The 24,688-nt window shown below is 43.8% G+C and overlaps 1 protein-coding gene and 1 pseudogene across 1 annotated transcript in view; both read right to left on the reverse strand.

Annotated features, from left to right (window-relative positions):
* The window catches only part of hs6st1a (heparan sulfate 6-O-sulfotransferase 1a), a 58,492-nt gene extending 44,759 nt beyond the window's left edge, over nt 1–13,733 (reverse strand). The window contains exon 1 of the mRNA XM_086155774.1: nt 12,796–13,733. Coding sequence (XP_086011900.1) covers nt 12,796–13,295 — 500 coding nt within the window. The 5' untranslated portion in view covers nt 13,296–13,733. The remainder of the gene's footprint in view (nt 1–12,795) is intronic.
* A 7,214-nt stretch (nt 13,734–20,947) lies between these two features.
* LOC147237895 (heparan-sulfate 6-O-sulfotransferase 1-A pseudogene) lies at nt 20,948–21,391 on the reverse strand (annotated as a pseudogene).
* Nucleotides 21,392–24,688: the final 3,297 nt, after the last annotated feature.

The following is a 24,688-nucleotide window of genomic DNA, read 5'->3' on the forward strand; positions in this document are numbered from 1 at the left end:
TTGTTCAGCATTTACACCCATCGTAGCAAAGCTGTGAGTCCGGCCTCTTACTGACTTAATGGAGAGTGGGAGGTTTTTTCGAAGCTCAAAATATGTCGGGGGCCACAAGCTTGGCATCAGTGTGATCGGGCACGAGCTGCTCTGGTCGCAACACCTGCCACCTGGCTGCTGGGCCGCTGGCACACTGAACGTCATTACATCTGCAGGATCAGGGTTTCAGGCTGTGGTCGACTGTCCTCGCGCCACATCAAAAAGCGGAAACACACACACACACACACACAAACACATGTTTCCAGTGCAGGTTAAAAATGCTTTCGCTCGAAGGCTCTTTGGTGGAAAATTGAGGAGCTACTGCTATTTGGTAAGTGTCTAGGAACGATAATGTTACAAAACTTAGATACATGCAGCACTGGATAATGTGTTTATTCAAAAGTAAGTTCAAAAGGTAATTTCTTGGCTTGATTGGTTTGCGAATTAGAGATGGCATAGTCAGCCAAGTAAAAAGAGACAGCAGGCACAATAAAGTAAGGGATTTAAATATTTCAGCCAGTCGGTGGCTCATGGCGGTGCTTACTGATTTATCTGCCTCAGACATTTTATCAGTGTTGGGGAGATACTCTATGTCGGGGGGCAGGGGGTTCTGTTTGCTTCCCGTCACAAGGAAAGGACTCTCCCCTCAGGCCTAGATCACACTGACTCGACCCTTACTTGATTAAAAATGTCCACATCATCTGGTACCGTGTCAGCCATCGTATGCTTGCAAGCATGCTATTTCTGGGAGAGAGCTGGAGCTTTTTTTTTTGTTTGTCTTGTTTTTTAACAGAAGGGTAGTTGCCCATGTTAACTCTGCAGAATTTCAATATCTGGTCTTCCAACTATAAGCAGGGTTTTGGGGCTTGACAATCATTCAGACTCACAGATCATTAGGTATGTTCACTGGTCGTCAATTACATCACCCGTGTAATTTCTAAATTATAGGACTTGGCTTGAATGTAATCAGCAGATGTGAACGTGTATTAGCTCTTCGTGTGTTTCAACTACAGCAATTATAATCGTGAAGTGGTTGCAGTTGCTTTTCAAAATATTCTATAGACCCATGACAACAGTCTTCTTTCAAGGGAGCAAGGTTTTAATATTTGATTAAAATCTAAACTGGAAATATGTGTACGTTAGATCAGAGGCAAATAATAATTTATCCTATATTAATCCCCGCGGGGAATTTCGCTCTCTGCAATTGAACCATGAGCAGTAGGCATGCCGTCGACCAGTACCAGGGGAGCAACTAGGGGTTCAGAGTCTTGCTCAACAACGCTTCGACACACAAGGAGTTGGGAATCGAACTAGGAATGTTTGGTCCCAAAAATGATTGCTCTACCTGCTGCGCTACTCCGCCCCAATGCTGAAATATTGATATTGTTTGTATCTTTTTCCACGTTGCAGTTTTCTGAAAAGCTGTACTCCACAAGCGGAGGAACCCCTGAAAGTGATCCGGCAGCCTGCTCTGCATTTATCTGACAGAGCATTAAAAATGGAGGCAGGTGGAGCTTTATTTTCTTTCACAGACACTTTGACAGGCAATAAGCCTGTCAGCAGACACACATATCATAAGAGAAGAAGGGCTACCTCATAAACTTCTTTATTAAGTTTCACAGCAGGAAGATGAGGAGATGAACATGTTGAAAAGACCCACGTGACGTTTTTTAATTTGCCGATCAACCCGAGACCGCCGGATTCCTCCGTCTGTGCACGAGGTGAAGCGGTTGCAGACTGTGAGAAGACGTCGGGCAAAAAAAAAAAAAAAGGGGGGCTGCATCATCATACAGCTCCCCAGAGGTGAGTGAGAGAGAAGGAACACTGCACTCCTTTGCTTATCTCAATTTCACATCAGATCAGATCACTGGCGGATAAAAGCACTTCCTCTCTCAGGAGGAAGCTGACACGCGCTGGGAACCCAAAACGACAGCAGGGATGGGAGAAGAGCGAAGAAGTTTTTGACAGCACGAAAGACAGGGAACGGACGGGGGGGTTGGGAGGGTGGAGGGGGCACAGGTAGAGGGGAAGAATGGCAACAGAGGTGCGGCCTACATAATCGTGGCCCAAATCCACAGTGTCATGCTGGGTGACGAGGAGACGTAGGAGGAGGCAGAGAAGGGAGAAACAAAAGGTGACACGTTGAAAAAAGTAGGTTGGCTTTAACGGTGACCTTTGATCTGCAGGGTTGTGACACACCTTTGCGGCAAAATCAAAAACCAGCTCCGCGATTCAGCGATAGCTTTAGGTTTAAATATTCCTGATATAGGTATTTACCTCAATAGGTAAGGTTTTTCTCCACAATTCTTTCAAAAAGGGAAGGAGAACACGTGTAGGCAAAAATCCAAGCTGCAAATATCATGGCATGGGGTCCACGCAGTTTGACGCTGAACACGAAATAACAATCACAGGAGCAGAAGAGCAATTAGATCTTTGGAATGCAATTCCAGTTCAACCGTCTCTTTGCATTCCAGTTGATGCCCTATTCGGTCCAAATCCAGCGCTGCGCTGGGTGAAGCAGATGCTGAAGATGGAAATGAAACCAATGGCTGCTGTGAGGGCCTCTCGCCAGATTTCCTGTTCTGTCACGAGCAGATACAATGACAAATCGTCAAGCAGTTGCTTGACATCGTAATCACGCTTCAAGTTGGGTTCACGCCATGATTGATGTCCAACTAACGGCCCGTACATAGACATTCCCAGACTGTTCGGTAGCCACACAGCACCAGACGCACCGCCTGACTGATTTAACATATAAAGTATTATTAGCATGTAGACACGGTACGGTATTGTGTTTTGAAATAAAAAGGTCACAGGCGGTCTTCTTAGCACCAATCAGTTGACGTCACGAGTTCACCACCAAATGTATATGCCAGCAAAGAATGCAGAACAGCATGAAAGCCAGGGATGATGCTTTTGTAGTTACATCTTTTATCCAGGCTGATTCATTGAGGTGAAGAACAGCTGCAAACACAGACACGGGTTCCAATGCCTATGGAAACTGGCATGTTTCTCCTGGCGTCCATTGGCCGCCAGAGGTGGAGCTGACAATACACGTGAGTCAACGCTATTTAAAAAAATTGGAAGGCGAGATGTTCCCGAGTTATCTGACTAATAGAAAAAGGGGTATTGCTTAAACTCCTGATGTTTAGTTCAATCCCAGCTCACACTACGACTGCTTAGATACATAGAACCAATTTGCAAAGGCGAGAGGATTCAAATAAATACATAAATGGAGTGATTCACAGACAAAAGTCTGAGAGGAAATGCTAGCCAAGTAGAGCAGAATAGGGAATAACTTTTTTCCTCTAGTTCAGTCTGCCTGCAAATGGTAGGACACACACACGCACACGCGCACGCGCGCACACACACACACATTTTTCCAAATATCCTGTGATAGTATGATTGACAGACCCATGAAAAAGACAGATGGGAAAAGTTAGGGTGAGGCGTTGAGGGATGCAGAGACAACAGTATCATTCATTCACTTTTTTTGAGATTTGGTAGAAGTTACCCTACTGTGTGTGTGAGTGTGTGTGTGTGTGTGTGTGTGTCCACAGAAGAGACTCCCAATCAGTTAAAACTCCTCCTACTAATTCAAAGAGGCAGTACAAGATTTGCATTTTTCCCACAATTCAATTAACACGCTTGTCAGACTCTCCTCTCCCTTCGCATTCCTACTTTGGCCATCTCTCACTCACACACACAAACACACTCACAGGCACATCAGCTTCATGAATAGATGTATTTATTCATAAACAAATGCAAGCGGAAAATAGACGCATTTATTTATTTGTTTGCAAATAATGAGGGGCGCTCAAACTGTGAGATGAGGAGAAGCTCCAGGGTCACATCCTGTCTAGACTTGTCACATCCAGCGACATGAAAAGACAGTGCCATTAATGGATGCAGAAAGCAGTCCCTGGGAAAGTCTGTCTGTCTGTCCGTCCAAAGAAGAAAGAAGGATAGGACGAAGGGGGGGGGGGGGGGCAGTGAGCACCGTCAAAGAATAGAGATATTCAGGGTCAATATGACAAGGCCGAACCTGATTTAGAAAGCGAGGACAAGAATCGGCCACAGATGCGCTGACTTTGCCGCGGGGCTGGCTAATGACTTTTGCTCGCGTTGTGCCTGATTAATAGCCTGTAATCCTATTCTCACACTGTGCCGTAGCATTCGGCAGCATCGCTCATTAACCACTATAGACGTATTCGCTAATCAGTCAGTCGCTATTAGCTAGCAAGGCTAATGTTAGGCTAGGCTAATCAATAGACCGTAATCCTGTTGGCAGAGCTGCAGCAGCATAGCGCCCCTCATTACCAGCCGTAGAAATGTCTGCTAATCTTTCGCTGCGCGACTATTTGTCCACAGGGCTGAGAAATGTGTGTGTGTGTGTGTGTGTGTGTGTGTGTGTGTGTGTGTGTGTGTGTGTGTGTGTGTGTGTGTGTGTGTGTGTGTGTGTGCTCTCAAGCGGCGCGTCTGGAGGCTGACATTTGACAGCCGGCTGTGGAGGGTAGAAGAGACAGAGTGACACGGCGAGCCACAGACACTCCGTAATGATTAAGAAACATCACTCTTGCTTTTCTTTCCGGCTCTCTCCATGCCTCCGTCTCCTTTGTTGAGCCTACAATCAGATCAGCCCAGGAAGGATCTGCTTAGGTTCTTGTCAATCAGAGTTTATCAATCAATGGGAACGCCCTGCAGATCCATAATAGCTCATCAATTCTGAAGGCAGACGAAAGATAACCCCTCGCCTGCTGCCGGTGGAAACGGTTGGCGGCGGACGAGTGAGTTTCTCTCCTTGGCCTGCCAATGTGTTGCACTCAGGGGACACAGCTGGGCCAAATCAATGTTGGCAACAGCCTTGACTCAACTTGACCGCCATGGTTTGCATTATGGACAGTTGCAGTTTACTTTAAGCTTTCCACAGAAGACTTTCCGCCGCAGACTTAACCCCGACACTCTTTCAGCCACAAATATTTGGTCTTGATCACACGGACGGTCACCGGGAAAATGGCTGCAGACGGTGCATAATGTGCAGAGTCACAGGAGCAGCGGAGTCCTGTGCGTGCAGCACAGGACGGGGGGGGAGGGCGTGACGGACGTATCCGCAATCCGACCGAGTTTAAGACTCAACCCCGAAATGTGAGGCCGGGTTGGAAGTTACGCTGACCCGAGGCTGAACTGGAGTTGAACTCGTGTAGATGAGAGGATGCAGCTGAGGGGGTCTGTCAACGCGCCCGCAGCTACAGAAGAGCGGAGTGTGTTGGGGCCCGATCTCCCCCCATAACCCTTTCATGTTGGTAGGAAACGTGCGCGTGGACCATCCGTGCGCTGTTTTATGAAGGGCACAGCTTTGAACTTCGCTGCATCGTATGATCTTGATCTAGTAAGTGTGGAATTTAATCTTTAAAACCTGATTGACAATATGATCATTAAAAAATAATTTGTAAGCTAAATTGTGTGCACAGAACATAGATAATGTCTAGATTTAACAGATTGGGGGCATTTCCCTTCCGTTTACAGTACATCGTATTGTGATGTGAGTTAGCAGCGACTAAATGACGTCAAGTATATAAAAACTTGTTTATCACAGTTTTTCTCACACTGCTCTCACACTGACAGTAATAAAAAAGAGGTTACGGGATCACAACCAAGACATGGGAAAGAGATAAAAATAAAGATATTTTTGATAATGAGAACTCAAGGTTTTTCCCCCCTTGGGATCAGGAGAGGGAAAAAAAAAAACAAACAAAGAAAACAACTCAAGTCGGAGGGACCAGTGTGTACATTTAAGGTGATTGTCCCGTCAAGAACTGAATATACATTTATAATTACATGACGCCCGAGTTGTGGTTTCCTCAGCTGAGAATCTTCAGCCGCTGATGTTCTGCAAACCTATGTTTTTTTCCCCGTCTTTTGAACACAGCTTTATTTAGATGGTGCGAATGACTCACTTTTTAAATTAAAAAGACAAGGAATAACTGGTGCTTGGTGCTCTGTTGTTTTTAAAATGTTTGTCATGACTGTCTTTCAGTTAAAAGGTATTTAGATTTTTTATTAAAAAAAAAAAAGAAAATAAATGAGCATGAAACGCAAATTAATGGCTTGAAAAAAAAAAAAATCCAAGTCCAAGTGTCCTGGTGCAGGACACAGAACCCCTGAATGCCCCTGAGGCTACTATCAGGTATGAGTCTACTCCAGTAGCCAGTATAAAAATCCAAGCTAAATTAAACCGTAAAATTTTAAAGTCAGCACATTTGTGCCAAAAGTGACCTTGTTTCTGCTCTCACCATTTATGGTATTATAACGTCAAAACCTACTCACCACTTGCAAATGATCTAAAAAGCACTTAAATGGCTACTTAAGAAGCTATAACCAATAAATGGCTGATTTTTCTTCATTAAGATACTTTACAAATGGATTCGTAGAATATACCCAGGGCTCCTGGTCACACAAATTCATTAATTTAAGACTCCTTTTTCATAAATCTCACATGAAATATGTGCAAAAGCTTCGGACCACCTGCATGCTAACGCAGTCAACATGTAACAGGTTCATATGTTTGATCCAAACAGGGGTGTGTTTTCTTTCACCAGGACAAGGGGGATGGTCCCATGACTGAAGTCCATTCAAGCTAAGTAAACAAACAGGGAATAAGTGGCTGAATGGCTGTGGAAACGTTAGCCGGGAATGCTGGATTGCGGTGCATTTGCAGGATGAGTGGACGTAACCGGCTTTGGGGTGCCTGGCCGCCGGCGCTTAAACCCGGCTAATCTGATTGGATTAACACCGACCTGCCTGCCTGGCTACAGATGAGTGTGCACAAGCAGACACAAATACACATACACACGCATGCACTATATGCCAATCAGCCTGGGCAGCCTCTGCAGTTTCCTGAAGTTCATCTAGATTCTGGGTTGTGCTGCCATGCTGAGTTTATACACACACACACACACACACACACACACACACACACACACACACACACACACACACACACACACACACACACACACACACACACACACACACACACACACACACACACACCTTGGAGTGCAGTAATTTGTGATGTGAATCTGAAACAGACCCATTGAAAAAAAGACTAATGCCCATTTCTTGACAACCGTGCTAATTGACGAACCGCCACCCCAGCAATGAAAGTAAACTACCACCCCCCCCTTTATCTTTGATTTTCAATCACTCCCTGACAGGCCTCCTCCTATTCCATCCTCTTCCTCATCACCTCCATCCCCTCAACCCTCCTCCCCCTTGCTCATAATCATACATGTAATCATTCATTAGAACCAAGGCAGTTGTCCATTAGGCAAAACAGCCATTTTGGAAATTGCAGCAAATCTTCCATGAAAAGACATTTCCTCTAATGCGGTAGTCACGCTTGGAGAGAGGGGAGGGAAGGACGGCAAAGGAGAGAAAGGGAGATGAAGGGGCAGAGATGAAGAGGAGGAAAGATGAAGGAGAGAGAAAGAGAGAGAGAGAGGGAAAAAGTGAAAGAATGAGATAGAAAAAGCCCCTGGCCATAAAGCCACCAAGCGGAAAGCAAGCCTGCTGTTTGATTAGAGACTGACACCATCATGGAAGCAAGGGGGAGGAAGGATGGGAGGAGACGGAGGGAAAGTGTTTCAGAGAGGGATGAAGAGGAGCCGAGCGGGAAGGATCGAGACAGAAAGAGAGAGAAAAACAGAAAGTGATGTGAGAGGGGAACGAGATAGAGGCGGCAAAATTAGCCCCATCACTTCACTTACTAAGACGCTCGATGACACACTGGGATTAAAAACTGACACGCACAGACATGAGAATCACTCTCTCTCTCACACACACATACACACACACACACACACACACACACACAGTCCTTTATCTGAATGTATGGCTGTAATTTAAGTGATAGGAGCTTCTTCCACAATTAGAAGACCTGTATCTTAAAAGGCCTTGCATTGGTCCATTTGACACACTCACTTCTGATTTGCAAAGTGTGTGTGTGTAGCATACATGTCCCTCAGTTCTATAGGATTGGGGATACACATTAAAAACATGCGCATTTAAACACAAAAATAGAGCTAAGAACACAATCCCAAACACGAAGCATGGAGGTGGAAACATAATTCTTTGGGGATGCTTTTCTGCAAAGGGGACAGGGTGACTGCACCATATTGAGGGGAAGATTGGTGGGGCCATGTATCGCAAGATCTTGGCCAACAACCTCCTTCCCTCAATAAGAGCCTTGAAGATGGGATGTGGCCGGGTCTTCCTACATGACAACGATCAGAAACACACAGCCAGGGATATTAAGGTGCGGTTCCATAAGGAGCATCTCAAGGCCCTGGAGTGGCCGAAGCAGTCTCCAGACCTGAACCCCATAGAAAATCTTTGGAGGGAGCTGAAAGTCCGTATTGCCTAGCGACAATCCCAAAACCTGAAGGGTCTGGAGATGTGTAGGAGGACTGGGCCAAAATCCCTGCTGCAGTGTGTGCACACCTGGTCAAGAACTGCGGGAAACGTCTGATCTCTGTAATTCCCAACAAAGGTTTCTGTACCACATAAATTTTGTTTTTCTGATGTATCAAATACTTATGTCATGCAATAAAAAGCAAATTAATTACTTAAAAATCATCTAATCATCTGTGTTTTTCTGGATTTCAGTTTTAAATTCCATCACACACAGTTGAAGAGTACCTATGATACAAATTACAATCTCTACATGCTTTGCAAGTGGGAAAAGCTGAAAAATCAGCAGCGAATCAAATACTAGTTCTCCCCACTGTACACACACACACACACACACACACACACACACACACACACACACACACACACACACACACACACACACACACACACACACACACACACACACACACACACACACACACTTGCGGCCAAGACAACTGGTAAATTTGATTGTATGAAGGCAGCATCACAGATGTCGGATAGGGCTTCTGTTTCTTTAGCTTGCTGAGCAGCCGGTGACCACGTACGGCCGTCGCAGTGAGCTCTACCGGGTACAAATTAGAAGAGCTGAAAGCTGGATGGAATTCCTCGTTTGTTTCGCTTTTTGCCAAATGTCCAAGACCATGAAAAGCTCAACCGCAGTTTTGGTTTTGGACCGTCGTTCCCACAAAACAACCAATTTACAAGGATGTCAACTTGTGGTCTGGAAACATGATTTTCAAGCCAGCAGAAATTTTTTCTTGTCATTTTATTAGCATTTTGATGACCCCTGAAAAAAAAAGGGCTGATTTCAATCATAAGTAAATATTTGCTGCACGTGGCTTCCATTTTCAAATTAAACCATGTAGTAAAGTAAAAAAAAAAAAAAAAAAAAAAAAAAAAAATCAAACTGCAGTTTGGACTGAAATAAATAATCCATGAAGAAATGTTTGACCCCCCCAACACCTCTTAATGATGTCTTTAACATTCAGGGGGCATTTTTTCTCTGTTTCAGTCCAGCAACAGATCCAAGAAATGGTTCTAAATCACACTTTATTATTTTTTTTGCAGCCACTGAAATGTTGCTGTTAAATCCACATGACAGCTGTATAAGAACACAGCTGCGGAGAGACGTAGGATCCGACCAAGAGAAACAGCTGCATGGTGGACAATGAGTTCTACAGAGATGGGTGATCATGATCGACAAAAGCTCATTTTACACACACACACACACACACACACACACACACACACACACACACACACACACACACACACACACACACACACACAAAATGAATAAATGAAAAAAAAAAAAAAATCACATCATATTTCATAAAAAAAGATTTCTAGTAGTTTTGTGTTACTTCCCCTTAATCGTGAAAGGTCAGAGCTTTCACTGAAACTTCTGGGAAATGCATTAAATCGTTCATTATAAAAGTCTTTTTTTTTTTTCTTCCAAAAGACATTTTCAGATAAATATGAAGCAAGCTCACCTTATTGAGAAGTGACATTTTTAGAAATTCCAAGCTAATGTGTGTCCATTTTTAGATATTTTTAACTGATTTAACTTTTTTGCTATTTGGTTTTGAAATGTCTGGCTAATCTTTTTAAGTTATAATTGACATATATTTCAGATTTTTGTTTGCATATTTTGGCCAACTGTTTAATAACCATGACATTTTCTTATGCTTTTTATAACCAACTAAATTAATCCAATGGGTTGGGTTTAAATGTTGAACCCAATTTTTAGAAAGCAGGTCCACATGATGATATCATAGATCAATGATAACTGTCTATTACACACACACAAAAAAAATGCAGCTCCACACCCATTTTTGCAGAACAAGCAACATATAAATACAGCTAACCAAACAAACATGCCACGTCGACAGGAGATTGCGAATCCCAAACACATCAACATCATGCACAGCTGATCTTAGAGCTGATTTTGTGCGAGAGAAAACACCTCGACGCCGTCGTGCGAGCACAAGCGATCCTCTCCCACACCCTCTCCGGCCTCTCCACCCTGCTGCTGGTGCCCTCAGGACAGATGCCACTGAGCAAGCATTACAGCGGCGATATGAGGGAACCGAACAAAGAAGCGCAAACACAGGCACGTATGGCGAGGGGGGCGGGGGGGGGGGGGGGGGGGGGGGGCACACTCTCAAACAGGAAAAAAAGCAGTGACACCAAGAGAGTTCATTTCCCGTTTCTATACTGAGGGCCTCGGAGGGGTTAGAGAAGTGACATCCTTTTGAATGTGTAGTTTAGGGCTGCACCTTACTGGAAAATAAATGTTATGGCATTTAGGGGGCCCCGCTCTTTAACATATATATCACACCATCTGCTTGATATTAAGCCATCGGCAGCATTACCAGAGAATAATGCAGAGTCGGTTTAAAGCAACTATCTAGTTAATTTGTTTATTGAGTAATTTCTTGCAGATGTTTAAGTACCCCATTACTCAATTTTCAATGGCAATGTGAATCTACTCTTGACATTTTTAATGGCTTGTATAAAAAAAAAAAAAAAAGAAAAAAAAAAGGAGTTGTGTGAATTCCACTAAATAGCAAAACATTTGCTGAATAGGCAAAGAATGATCAAAAACTGAAACTGCTGCTTTTTCCATGAGCTGTGTCTGGATGTGAGTGCGATAACACATTGAAACCTTTGAAATTACAAAGAAATCCATAATGAGATAAAATCAGATAGTATTAGGTATATATTATGTTTCCAAGCACCGTGCTCGTCTGTTGTTTTCCTGTCATGACTGTTGGTTTAGTCGATTATACCCCAGGTCTCTCTACGGGTATGCATTCACGCCTGGAGCATTCATCGACCCAGCCTTCCTGTCTTTTCTGCTCCTGTGGCCTCCTCAGGCGCACACAAATACACACAATTCAGAGACAGCGCTCACAAACTGATGAAAGGCTGTTTATCCTGCGTCCGCTGTGATATCTCAGCTCGCTGTGCAGAACGGCCCACGCCGATATCACCTCTGACTGGGGATTGGTGAGGGACAACGGGAGTCAGGACTGATGCTAACAGCAAATACCAGCGCCTGTGTGTGTGTGTGTGTCCCAGCGGTAATAATCACCCGGATTAGAGCGGAGCCAGACTCCTGCAGGCCCCCCCCTCCATCTTTGCCCACCCCAGCTAAACCCTGTCCAGTATACAGATCAGCTTTGAGTGCCCATGAGACGCCAGAGGAGCTTGTCCCATATCTCCCAACACCTGGCTTTCAGGTGAGGGGGGAAAAAAAACAAACAAAAAAAATCTTTTGCAAATCCCCCCGCATATTTCTAAGCCCCCTGCATCCTATGGATCAACCGCATCCAAAATAAACCGTTTGAATGAGCTCAGGCGATACAAACATGCACGACCCATCAGGCAAAAACAAGTCTGTGTAGTGAAATGGAAGTGGATGCAGCTGTCAATATGTCTGGTAAGAGGGAAGCGTTGGCAGTGGCAATGATGGAGAGATGAGTAAAAAGAAAACGGGTTATAACTTAAGAATGCTTATCGTGTCTTGGTTCCTCGCAGCCATTGAGCCATCATTACAGAGGAGAATCGCTGGCCGGCTGTATTACATTCTGCCTGATGTGAGCTTTGCCGGGTCTCTGGGATGGATTGGGCGCCGGGGGTCACCGATCAACAATTGTCAAAGGCACCGCTGAGCTCATGTGACATGTACAGCAGGGCAGTGTTCAACTGCCAATATATGATTCGCCGCTCAGCATCTATCATGAAAACCATCAGGAAGGGAAGGGTGACCTCATGTAAGGCGGGAGCGCAGCAGCCCTCGCGTCTCCCCCCTTTTGAACCCTCTCTGTATTCCACGCGTTTGTGTGACACGCAGGACTGAAATTGACAAATTTGTCTCCTCATGATATTCGGAGCAGCATGAAACTTCCAGATGAATTAACTGCCAACGAGTGTGACGGTTCTCCAGATGGAAAATTCAAAGACATTCTTAAATTGAATTGGTTTTAATGAAGACGTGCGTCGGGTGATATATGAGTCTTCAGCGTGAGGTCCAATAAGGACACCCTAAACTGGAACTAGGCATAATCTGTGTGTTATTGAGTGTAGCTTCCCCCCTCGCTTTAAATTTAAATGACTAGTTGTGGTTTCGACACAGAACTGGTGAGTTAAAGTTCAAATGTCCCACTGGACTCGAATGCATCAAACAACCATCTGATAAGTTTTCATTGATGGATCATTGTGGGAAAATCGAGAGCGTCGGAATTGACTTCACCTCTTGCATCCTTGCAAGTCGGGGTCACAATGACCCCCCAAACCTCCTACCTTTTAGAGTTCTGCTGGTTCTCTAGCTTGTCCAGGACCCCCGGCACACAGTTGGTGAGCTCGGTCCAGTCGGCGTGCAAGCCGCAGCTCCAGCCGGTGGAGAAGCGGGAGAAGAGCCAGGTCTCCTTGCGGTTCGGCCGGTAGCAGGTACACCTCTTCATGCCCGGCTTGCATTCGCAGGGGACCTCCAGGCGCACATTCTGGACCAGGTGCCGGCCGAAGGTAGTCCCCCCTGTCTTCTGGATGTGCAAGAACACGATCACGTCCTCCCCTTTCATTTTAAAATCGATCGTCCTCTCCAGGTCCCTGACGGGGAAGTAGTATTTCTTTACATAGTGGGGGTCCGGAGTGGGGAACAGATCCCCCTCGTCTTCCTCCGCAAAGAAGCCGTGCGGCGATCCGAAATTCATCACCCCGGGTGCGACATACTGATACAGGATCAGCATGAAACACACGGATCCGACGACGATCAACAAGAATTTGCTGCTCCTCTCGACCATGTTCCTCTCCGGTGCGGTTCCGACAGCGCGCTACCATTTCCCAGCCAGGCGGACAGCGGCGAGCGGGGCGCTCGGCTCCCTCGTTCCCCTTCTCCCCCCGCCGAGGAGGGACGCGCTATCTGGGCTCATGTCGCTCGGAGACGACCCGGCGAAAGTTAGCTCGTCGTCCGCCGCCGACGCCGCCGCCGCCGGTCAACGGCGTGAAAGACGCATTGTAAGTCGGCGAGTCGGCTCGGCGTGGCGCCCCCCTCCTCCTCCTCCGCGCCACCCTCCCCCCCCCCGTTAGGCGACCCTCCCCCGCTGACTTGACTTCGGCTCCCCGTCCGCACAACAGGCTGGTCGCATCACCATGGAGCCGCCGTGTTCCCCGAATGGAGCGTGAACGCAGCGCAATGGACCGCCGTCGCCCCCTCCTCTGTCCGCTCCCCCTACCGAATGGCGGAGCCGCTTTAATTTATTGGTTGGCCCCTACTACGTCATATCAAGCGCTAGCCAATAGAAAGCCTATTTACATAGCCTATAATTACATAAAGGGTCAAACACAAACCAGAATAAAAACAGCATTACCTATGGACTCCCAGCAAAAGTTTCTCTTGTCATCATCTTCTTCCCTCAAATCACCGTTACTTTCTGGACGTACTTTAAAGAGTATCAACGATAAGCAACTTTCATGAATGTATTTTTCCCTCATCTTAAAAACTCAATATAACGCATCGCTGAATGCAGTACAGTAATACAGGGCTGCTCTTCTTGACTTGAATCTACCTTTTCTAATCAAAAAGTTGATGTTATTAACTTTCCCGAGTTGTGATACACTGTTATGATCGATGATGTTGATAAGCTCTAATTGATTGTCTCTTTTCTCTCTTTGGACAAGACTAACCTCTGTACAGTTTTAAATTTGAAATGATAAAAGTCGGCTTCTGAAAAAGCAGTTAAGTATGCGGGACAAGGGGTGTTAAAAAATGTGTCGTGCCAGATTGTTTGGGAAACACAGTTGCTGCCACACCTCTCTTAGGAAACACTGGACGTGGCAAGATATACTCTTAAAGATAAAAAAAAACTCATAAAATTGTAATGTTGGGACATAAATAGAAACAGAATAGTGGGAAAAGGGTTGCTGCATTTCCAATAGACTAATGAATATAGTTCCCACCAACAGAGCACAATTTTCACAGCAGATATAAATGTTCTGCTGCTAATTAAAATGTGTACACACACTCGCACACACACACACACACACACACACACACACACACACACACATATGTATATATGTGTGTCTTAGCCTTGACATATAATGTCTGCACATTATACTTGCCATATTGGATTATTTTTCATTACATAGATATAGTTCTCTCCAATAGAGCACAGTTTTTCACAGTATATATAAATGTGCTGCTGCTAATCAAAATATGTATGTATACACACACACACACATATCTATATGCACATATAGATATGTAGTGAGAGAGGATATGAAGTTAGTAGTTGTGAGAGAGGAGGATACAGAGAATAGGGTTAGATGGCAAAAGTTGATTTGCTGCGGCGACCCCTGAAGGGAAAAGCCGGAAGGACAAAGAAGTGATGCTGCTAATTAAAATTGTTACTTATATTATATACATTTATTGTAATGTTGAGAGGGGAGATCACTGTAACACACACACACACACACACACACACACACACACACACACACACACACATATTAGCCTTGAGAAATAATGTGTGCACATTATAGTCATCATATTGAATACTTTTTCATTTGAATAAAAAAAACCATAGTCATTGAAATAAAAAGATACCTAAAAAGTCTATTATCCACGTCATCCAACACTCCCACTGCTTCTGCTATAATATGTGCCCTGAGGCCCAGCATCCATCAGATCAACGTGCTTTGACTGTTTAGGTTGCTCCTCGCATTCCTACCACTAGCAGTCAGCACAGAGTCACAACCTGCGATTGACTTGTCATGTGTGGGTGATCTGTTGAGGAACATGTCTTGTCTAATCCCGTCAATGACTCAAAATGAGAAACATGCAGCAAACTTATCTGAAGTAGATGTTCAGTAGAGCCCAGTGGGGGTTAAAGGCTGTTATTGAGGTGCCTCTACTGCTGAGCGGACAATTTATTTTCACAAGGGGACACATGAGAGACTGGGCCCGCGGCAGGGGGCCGGCCGATAAGGTGAACTCAGATCTGCTTTGGATTAATGTCATTATTCTATTGAAAATAAGCGTTCATTTGTATTTTTGGATAAACTTCTACAGGTAAGAGTTGATATGATGACTGGGCAGTGAAAATATGAAACAGGCAGGGACAAAAACTACAACATTATATCATCATTTCTCAACAATGACAAAATCATTGCATTAACGTTATAGAGATTTCTGCTGCTATTCTGTCTCTAGTCTGATCACCATATTGCTCATTCTTCGGTGATGTTTCTTTTCTCATTCAGTGGGAGATATATGTCTGTTTTGAGCTTGAACAAGTGCACTAAAGTAAGTCTGGATGTCTAAGGAGTGTATTCACAGGATCTCACAGGTGATCATCATTGGGGGGAGGTCTTTCTGAATTTCATCACTCAGAACATTGGTTCTCATGCATAGAATGTATAATATCTTCTGAGTAAACCTCAACATGTGTGATGAGGCCTCCTCTTTAAGAGAAGAATAACAATCCAGCAGCGGTACTGATTTCAAATGCTCTGCAATCAGTGTGTCAGGCTGTAAGTCAATCAGTTCAAGCTTAACATCACGGGGTGTACTATCCACACTACAAGTGAAGGGAGAGGAAATTGTATGCATTTCACTCAACTGTCGTGAAGCCTCCAAAACGCCTTGAAAAAAAAAATCACAATGTACCCCCCCTACCATGGACGAGAACATAAGGAGGTGAGAAGTTGATGGTCTGGCTTCTTTCAGTATGGGCAGGTGGCTGGGAATGTTACTCTCCAGTTGGCTGGAAAGAAAATGCAGCTTTCTCATAAAACTCTTCATCATGCTGTACATAACATGCGCAAGCAGCCCCTTGCCTTGTTTAGTATTCAGTTCAGTCATTTGTGCAGTCACGTGGACGCCACCTTATTCGGCACCTGAGGGCTTTGGGATGTCCTTGCCTTTCTTCACACAGAGCTAATGAATCTCCGCTTCAGGTCCCATAGTCTTTTTCAAGCTCTTTATTCACGTTAAGCCACGTCGCAGCCCTCCAGAAGCCTAGGTCAGCATGTTTGGTTTCAAGCTCTTCCTGAATTTGCAACAAACTGTCTGAGATTTAGTGCTCTTGCCCGGATGAAGTTAATTATATTAGCTAAGACAGCAACATGATTAATTTTTAGCGTTGACTTGCATAGTAAATAAAAGGAACGATTTCTGTTCAGGGTTTTATTTCAGTCAACTTATTTTACACCTGTTTCCCAACATTTTCCTAGCCATCACTGTTGTCCATGTCACTGACCACATTGCAGGCAGCTCTTCCATAACTTGAAAGTCTTTGGTAATAAATATGAGCAGCTGAGCTGTGTTGTGGACGTCCCTGCTCTCGACCACAGACAGGGAGAGAAAGGTGCAATTGTTCCACTTTCTTTTGCAGCTGATGCTTCAGATGTCCTCAATCCTTCTCATTATGGTTCGTCCGAAGAGGGCAATATTCTTGCATTAGAGCTTTGCAGTCACACTCCTTGATAAACTCCCCATTGACATACTGCTATATGTTTTTTTTCTTCTTTGTGAGATATCACAAAATTGGTTTTGACTGTTGCATCCCTTGATGTATAATAGGGTGTGCACTAATGACTATTTTGATTTTCACCTGAGGCTAGCCTAAGATTTTACATAGAAAAAAAATGGTAATTTTATTTTTAATTTCCAGATATGTAATATCGAAAGTAGGACAATGAAAATAAGACTTTGTGTACATTTTATTCTTTTTTTCCACCTCATCTACCAAAAGCCCGGCTTGCTTCTCACTTTGAATAATTAAATGTGGCCCCTCAGCCAAAGGTTTGCCCATCCCTGAATTAAAAACAGGGAAAAGTGTTGAATAAATTACAGAAAAAAATCAAGTATGTTTTTTCTGTAAACCAAGCACAACAAAACGACTTCAGTCACTCACAAGCTTGAGCTATACTGACCATCATGGCTCAATTTACTCAGGAAATCAATGCCAGATTTTTCACTTGTGACATTTGACCTGCTAATCACCGAGAAGCAACAATACAAAAAACTTTTCCCTTTATCAAAAATGCATTTGCCGTTAATTGAGCGCCTAGCATTTCTGTGGTCAATAGCATACTATCATAAGTTCCACTTTCTAAATACAGAAGATGTCAGTAAGGTTTATTCAAACAGAGGAAAATCAACATCTCAAACAGGTCTCGAGGAGGAAGGTTGTTCTTTTAAAGTTCAGGAATACTAAATAATGTAAATGCTGGAAAAGGATACATTTTTGTCTTTATTGTCACCAAACGACTGCAAGTGTGAACAAGAGTGTAGGCAGTACTGCACCAGTAGTGCCAGTGAGCATCAAGAAGTGAAAACTGGTTAAGAATAGAACTGCGACGTTGTAAATTTGGACTGTGAAGTTGAATAATACTTCTGATCAAAAGAAATTTTGTGTTCCCAGCAAATTAACAACAACACTGCAAACAGACGACAGAGGGGTATAGTGTTCACCACTGAGTTTGAAAGTGTGCTTTATTTGTAATTGGTTGAATCGGTCTCTCCCTGGTTGCTCATTCATTACCATCAGTGAATTTCCATTTTTCCTTTTGATAACCCATTGGCATCACTTCATTTTTACATCAGTGAGGTGAAATCACAGGATTGTTTTGAATTCCCTGCCATACATACATGTAGGTGCGTGGCAACGATTGTCAAATTAGGTCCGGCTCATAATATTTAAAACTTTTGAAATGCATGTTCATTGATTGACAGCAGCATTAAAGGATGCTTCCCTTTCTGTTAAATACCTGCTAATTATCAAATGTCATATGCTTAGTCAAAGACCCAAATGTTGGGAACACTATGTTAACCTTTCCCCTTCAGGATGGGAAACATGGAGTACTCAGTCCTCAGAGCCAAAGACCCCTTTACTCTTTTTTGTGGGAGGCTTCTTTTCTCCTGAGAAGCTACAGCTCAACAACTCAGACACAAACATTATGACTGTATGAGATGTGACGATTCTGGAGGACAAACATCAACTTTATTCATTTTTAAAATGTAACTTTAAATTTGAAGATTATGGCGATCTTGTTACATCTAAATAAAATGTGTTAAAATAGTTAACACATTGTTGTGTGTTAACATTGTTGTTGTTGTTGTCATTCTGTTATCTATTTTTATCCTTGTTGTTCATTTTATTATCTATCATTACTCTTGTCATTCTGCTATCTATTTTCTTTCTTTCTTTTACCCCTGTTGTTGTCATTTCATTCTCATCCTGTTTATTTTTATGCTTGTCATTCTGCCATCTGTTCCTATACTTGTCATTGTCTTCGTTCTTTTAATTGTCTCTTCTATCTATATTTATATTCATATTTATTGACATTGTTGTGCTGCTGTGACAAATGGATTTTCCCTATGGGGATCAATAAAGTCTTATCTTATCTTATCTTATCTCATCTTATCTCATCTTATCTTATAATTCTCAAAATGGAAACCCTATTATTGATTCAAAAGTAAAGCAGTGTCTCATTGACATTACCACAAATGATAACAAATAAGTCCCCAGACCCCTTACGCTGGCTGATCGGCACCTGGGGTGCTCAAATGTGTTGTGTTTCAGATTTTTTTGTATTTATTTGTAATTCATAAAGTATGTCAAATGGTTGACCAGGAAATCTTATAAATAAAAGATAATGGTAAAAACAATGCAATTTGATTTCTTTCGTAGGCATATGTAAATCGCCTGAGAAGGGCGCCATATAAAATATCACCTCGGGCGCCAAAAGGGGTAGGGCACAGGAGTTCGGGAAATTCGGTGTAAGGTTAAGTTGGAGGTAGCAAAAACCAAACAAGGGGGGAAGGTGACTTGTATGCTTTGGTGGACAGAAAGGAGGGAAGGAATGAATTCTGCAGGTTGAGGAAGTGATTGAGGGTAGAGAGGGAAATGTATTGACAGGTGCCAGAAGTGTGACGGGAAGATGGAGTTGATGAATGAGGAAAACGAGAGAGTGAAGAGTAGAAGATCCGTTGTGGATCGTGAAGTCGCAGAAATTAGTAAAGGAGAAGTGAGGAGACCATTGAAGAGGACAAAGGGGGGAAAGACACTTGGTCTTGATGATAGACACGGGGCGGTATAGAAATGGGATGGCAGTAGTTTTTGACAAGATTGTTCAACGGGATCTTCTGAGACTGAACGGGTGCTTGAGGAAGCACATGCGAGATGTTTTGGTGATAAAGTCAGACTGGGGTGGTTTGAACATGTACAGAGGAGGGGTGGAGAAGATCTGGGTAGAAAGAAGCTGAGGGTGGAACAGCATCTACCATTAGTATAACAACCCCCTTAGACCAAGTTTCTGATCAACTCTTACCTTTACTTCACAAGCCCCCATATCCTAGACCCGCCTACAACCCTGGCTGTTGTATGCTGAAACTCCCCACAGGTAATTGGAACTCAAAACGCCTCTGGTATGAGGAATCTCTTTAAGTGAAGATATTCAAGTTTAGTTGCCAAGACTAGAAGATTCTGACAAGAACGCTTAACCTATTCAAACTTTATTTCTGGTAGAGCTCAGCAGAGCCAGGCTTTCATACTTTCCCAAATTTTTTAGCCACATGGTGAACGCTTTTAGGAGCCAGCATGAATGATTTCCTCTTCCTTTTAAAATGAGAGGGGAAGCCGCTGAAGTGGACTGTATAAGTTAGAGTTAAAAAAAGGCATTGTCCTGACGTTGGCTTGTCCCGACACTTACTGACATAACTAAATCTATAAACCAATAAAATAAACTTCTTATACAAGCAATGTGGGGTTGGGTGAAACAAAGTAGTGGAACAGAAAAATACCATACCACGCAAAAGTAAATTTTCAGAAGTGTAAAACACAGAATTATCATAAATATCTCAAGCAATAATTCTATACATCCTATTAGGATATCTGAATATGATCATGTCATGGTGTAAGCTAAATATAACCGCGCTCATGACATCACAAAAGATGAGTAAATCACAAAATAAGCATAAATAAAATACATGTATATCTACACCAAATTCAAAAAGATATTCTCAATTGAAATTGGTTTCAATGAAGATGTGTGTTTGGTGATTTATGATCCTTCAGCGTGAGACTGAATCAGGACACCATAGCTCTAACTTGACATAAACTGTGACTTATCGGAATAAGCTTTCTTCTGCCTTTAATTTAATCATTTAATTAAATGGTATTTAACGAAATGAAATGTAATTTATAAATGACTATATCTATATATCAAATACAATGAATATACCACACATAATTTTATTACATTTAATCATCGATCACCACTTTGTGGTTTTGAGACAGACCTAGTAAGTTACACTTCAAATGTCTCCGTGGAGAAAAGTTGCCAAGAAAATCAAAGTTTTCATTGATGGAGCATTGTGGATACGTTAGAATTGACTTACCCTCTTGCATCCTTGCAAGTCGGGGTCACAATGACCCCCCAAAACCTCCTACCTTTTAGAGTTCTGCTGTTTCTCCAGCTTGTCCAGGACCCCCGGGACACAGTTGGTGAGCTCGGTCCAGTCGGCGTGCAAGCCGCACGCCCAGCCGGTGGAGAGGCGGGAGAAGAGCCATTGGTGCTTGTGGTTCGGCTGGTTGCAGGTACACTTCTTCTTGCCCGGCTTGCATTTGCAGGGGACATCGACGCGCAGATTCTGGGCCAGCTCCCGGCCGAAGGTACTCCCCCCTGTCTTCTGGATGTGCAAGACCACGATCACGTCTTGCTCTCCCATTTTAAAATTGATATTTCTATCCAGGTCCCTGACGGGGAAGTGGTATTTCTGTATATTCTTGGGGGGCGATCCCAAATTCATCACCCCGGGAGCGACATACTGATACAGGATCAGCACGAAACACAGGGATCCGACGAAGATCGGCAAGAACCTGCGGTCCATCTCGACTATGTTTTCTCACTGGTGCGGCTCCGACAGCGCGCTATCTTTTGTCCCGCCACGCCCCGCCCCGCACCTGTGCGGTGATGCTCACCTTCAAGATGCCTTCGGGATCAGGGTTGTTTTCGGACGAGAATTCTTTCACTTTCTCTCTCTCTCTCACGCACACACATTAATTTTTCGCTCACCTTCAAGATGCCTTTGGGATCAGATTTGTTAGATATAATTTTATTTTGACACTTTTCTCAACCTGTTTTGAGAAAAGGCCCAAGAAATATATGTACAAAGATGGGATTAAACATTCTTGATCAGAGGATTTGAGCGTACGATTCATATACAGGAGTGAAACTAGACAACCCAAACAGATAACAAAATAACATCCCTATAGACAAGGTCTAGTAATTCAACATAGATGCTAATTTAGTTGAGAATCAGGTTGTCACGAACCGCAAGGGGCGGACTCGGGCAGGGAACCACGCCTCAGAGCGGAATTTGGGTTGAAGGAACGGCAGGACGTTATGAGGAAGGGCAGGTAGGGTGTTGCTGGTAAGCCCTTAGCCCCGAGACAGAGTTGCACAGGGCTCGGTCTCACCAGGACGGGTTGCAGGAGGCAGGACGGGCCCCAGGCAGGGTGAAAGCAGGAAGGGTCACGGCAGGGTCAGGGTCCAATGTTACACCGGCCGGCTGGGTCCGGTTGTAACGGGATAGGGGTCCGGTTGTGGCAGGGTTGGCTGTTGTGCCGCTGCCCTTTATAGGGATCTTGATTAGCGGCATCTGCTGCAGCTGGCGCCGATTACAAATTGGACCCAGGTGTGATACCCTGACACAGGTTCAAGTCACGATTGCAACTGTACCCTGTTTTTTATTTCAAAATATTTCACTTCCCAGTTTATCTTTTTACCCGCCCCTGTAGCCTGCTCTTATTTTGTGTGATATTAAATCCTCAAAGCATCAGTATTTGCCTTTGAGCTTTGTGAGCTGCATTCCCGTCCTTTTCCGATGCACATGCCAGGCTAAAATTGACGATAACTTTGTCATTCACAACTTATTCATTCATTATCTATACCTTATCCTGCACTCAAGAGCTGGAGCCTATCCCAGCTGGAATGAGGCAAGAGGTGTGGGACACCCTGGACCCTCTGCCGGTCGATTGTAGGGCCACATACAGAGACATACAACCATTCACATATTTGAGCAATTTTCTGTAGGGTTGTCTATTGGCATGATTTTGGAGGAAACTAGAGGACACCAACACAGAGAAGGCGAGATGCAAGATCATCACAGAATGGCCCACTGTTTACGCTGTGCTATCGCGCCACCCTCATTAAGAGCTATAAATCCAAATCCAAATAAATCCAAAAGTCTAAGATGTCGAAAATGTTTTCATATGAATTCAACACACCAAAGGGTGTTAATTAGGATATTTTTTTTAGACGTCTAGGAGACCAGGAACACAACAGGGGTAGAGGAAGGTAAACTCCCAGAGGAGAGAGACATCATGTGAAAGAGTGAGGGTACAGGATGGCGGTGAAGACAGCCGATGCTTTGGTCTCAGCTCTGTGACGTTTATCACATGACAAGCTTTAGGTTTTAAGAAATGAGGCCAACTTGTACCAGGCTGGTCTTGCAGTAAAAAGTATATTTTCCAAACTGCGTCGTAGTTGGGGAAAAGACAGTTGGGGGTGGTAGTTAGGGAGAGAGCGAGAGAAAAACCAAAACAGCTGCTCATTAACTCTTGCTTGCAATGATCTTATATGCTAAGAAATGGTGCAGTGAAGCCCCATTGTTTCACTTGCATAATACACACCCACGGAGAAACATTCAAATGTAGCAAGGCGCGATGAGAATCTAACCCTTTTAAAAATGCAGTTTCCCTCTTTTTCATAGATTTGATAAGAAATGTATTTTTAAAGTTCGGTTTTCATGTGTGGATATTAGATAAGTCGGGCTTTGACTCAGAGGAGCAGGAAAGCAGTAAAGTACCTAAAATGATTAATGGATCAGTGAATGGAGAGCGGCCGTTGCTGATGTAAGTTCAGAGGCGTTCTCTCAAGGCACTTATATTTGTGTCTAGACACTGTCTTGATTTTTGGAGAGTGAGATAGATATTTGTTTCCGGCGAGTTGTAGAACAAGACAATCCTGATAAAGCGTTCATGGTGGTGAATCTCACTTTGCATGTTTTGAGCGGGTTGTCCTTCTTTCACTCAATGCTCGCCGTGCTTCCAGTCGCTCCCAGTAGGGAGGCGTCGAGACGATGGTTGGCGAATGTTTGTCTGTCAGCAACCTGAGAACCTCTAAGACAAGTTTACCGCAGCCTTAAAAATAGATTTCTAATTCTCACACCCTGATTAAAACATCCTCAAACCCTGTTAAAATGGTGTGCCAGTAAAATCGTAATGTAAAAAAGTATGTGGTCACTCATATCAGCCAAGGCTTACCTATGTACAAAGACGTAGATTCTTTATTATTTCATTTAATAAGGGGGAAAAAACATACCAACCAACCTGGCCCTATGTGAAAAGTATCTGCCCCCTTAAGCTAACAGCTGGTTCTGCCAACCTCGGTGGCCAATCTACAATAACTGGCAATGAGTCTTTCGCTTCGCCATGGTGTAATTTTGGCGCACTCTTCTTTGCAGAATTGGTGTAGTTCAGTCAGATTAGAGGGTTTGAGCATGAACAGCCTGTTCGAAGTGATGCCACAGCATCACTATTGGAATCAAGTCCAGATTTTTGACTAGGCCACTCCACTCAATGAGCCATTCGATGGTAGACTTGCTGGTGCGGTTCCAATCATCGTCCCCCTGTGTTACTCGGGTGATCTTGAGTTTGCGGCCACGAATTGATGGTCAGACAGTCCCCTTCAGGATTTCTGGCAGAGAGTAGAACTCATGCTTCCATCGATGACAGGAAGTCTTCCAGGTCCGGTTCACTACTTCCGCCATGTTTGACTGGCGACACAATGCTCTTTTTCTGAAATGCTGCGTTAGTTTTATGGAAGGTGTATCGGGACACACGCCACCTCAAAAGTTTTACTTTTCTCTTTTCAGACTTTTTTCAGCAATTGCTAGGCGGGCACCGTGTGGTAATCAGTGGAGCGCTCCCATTGATACCGTTTTTCTTTTCTTTCTTATTCTAGAGTCATGCACACTGACCTGGGCTGCAGCGCTTTAGATCTTGTTCTCGGTTCTTTTTTGGCATCCTGGATGAGTTTCTGTTGCATTCTTGGAATAATTGTGGAAGGCCAGCTACTCCTTGGAAGGTTCATCGCTATTACTCATCTGTTCTAGGCTTTTATT

This window comes from Fistularia commersonii, chromosome 1 (genome assembly GCF_037954325.1).
Source record: "Fistularia commersonii isolate RoL2024-O1a breed Wild chromosome 1, RoL_Fcom_v1.0, whole genome shotgun sequence".
In the NCBI taxonomy this organism is placed as follows: Eukaryota; Metazoa; Chordata; class Actinopteri; order Syngnathiformes; family Fistulariidae; genus Fistularia; species Fistularia commersonii.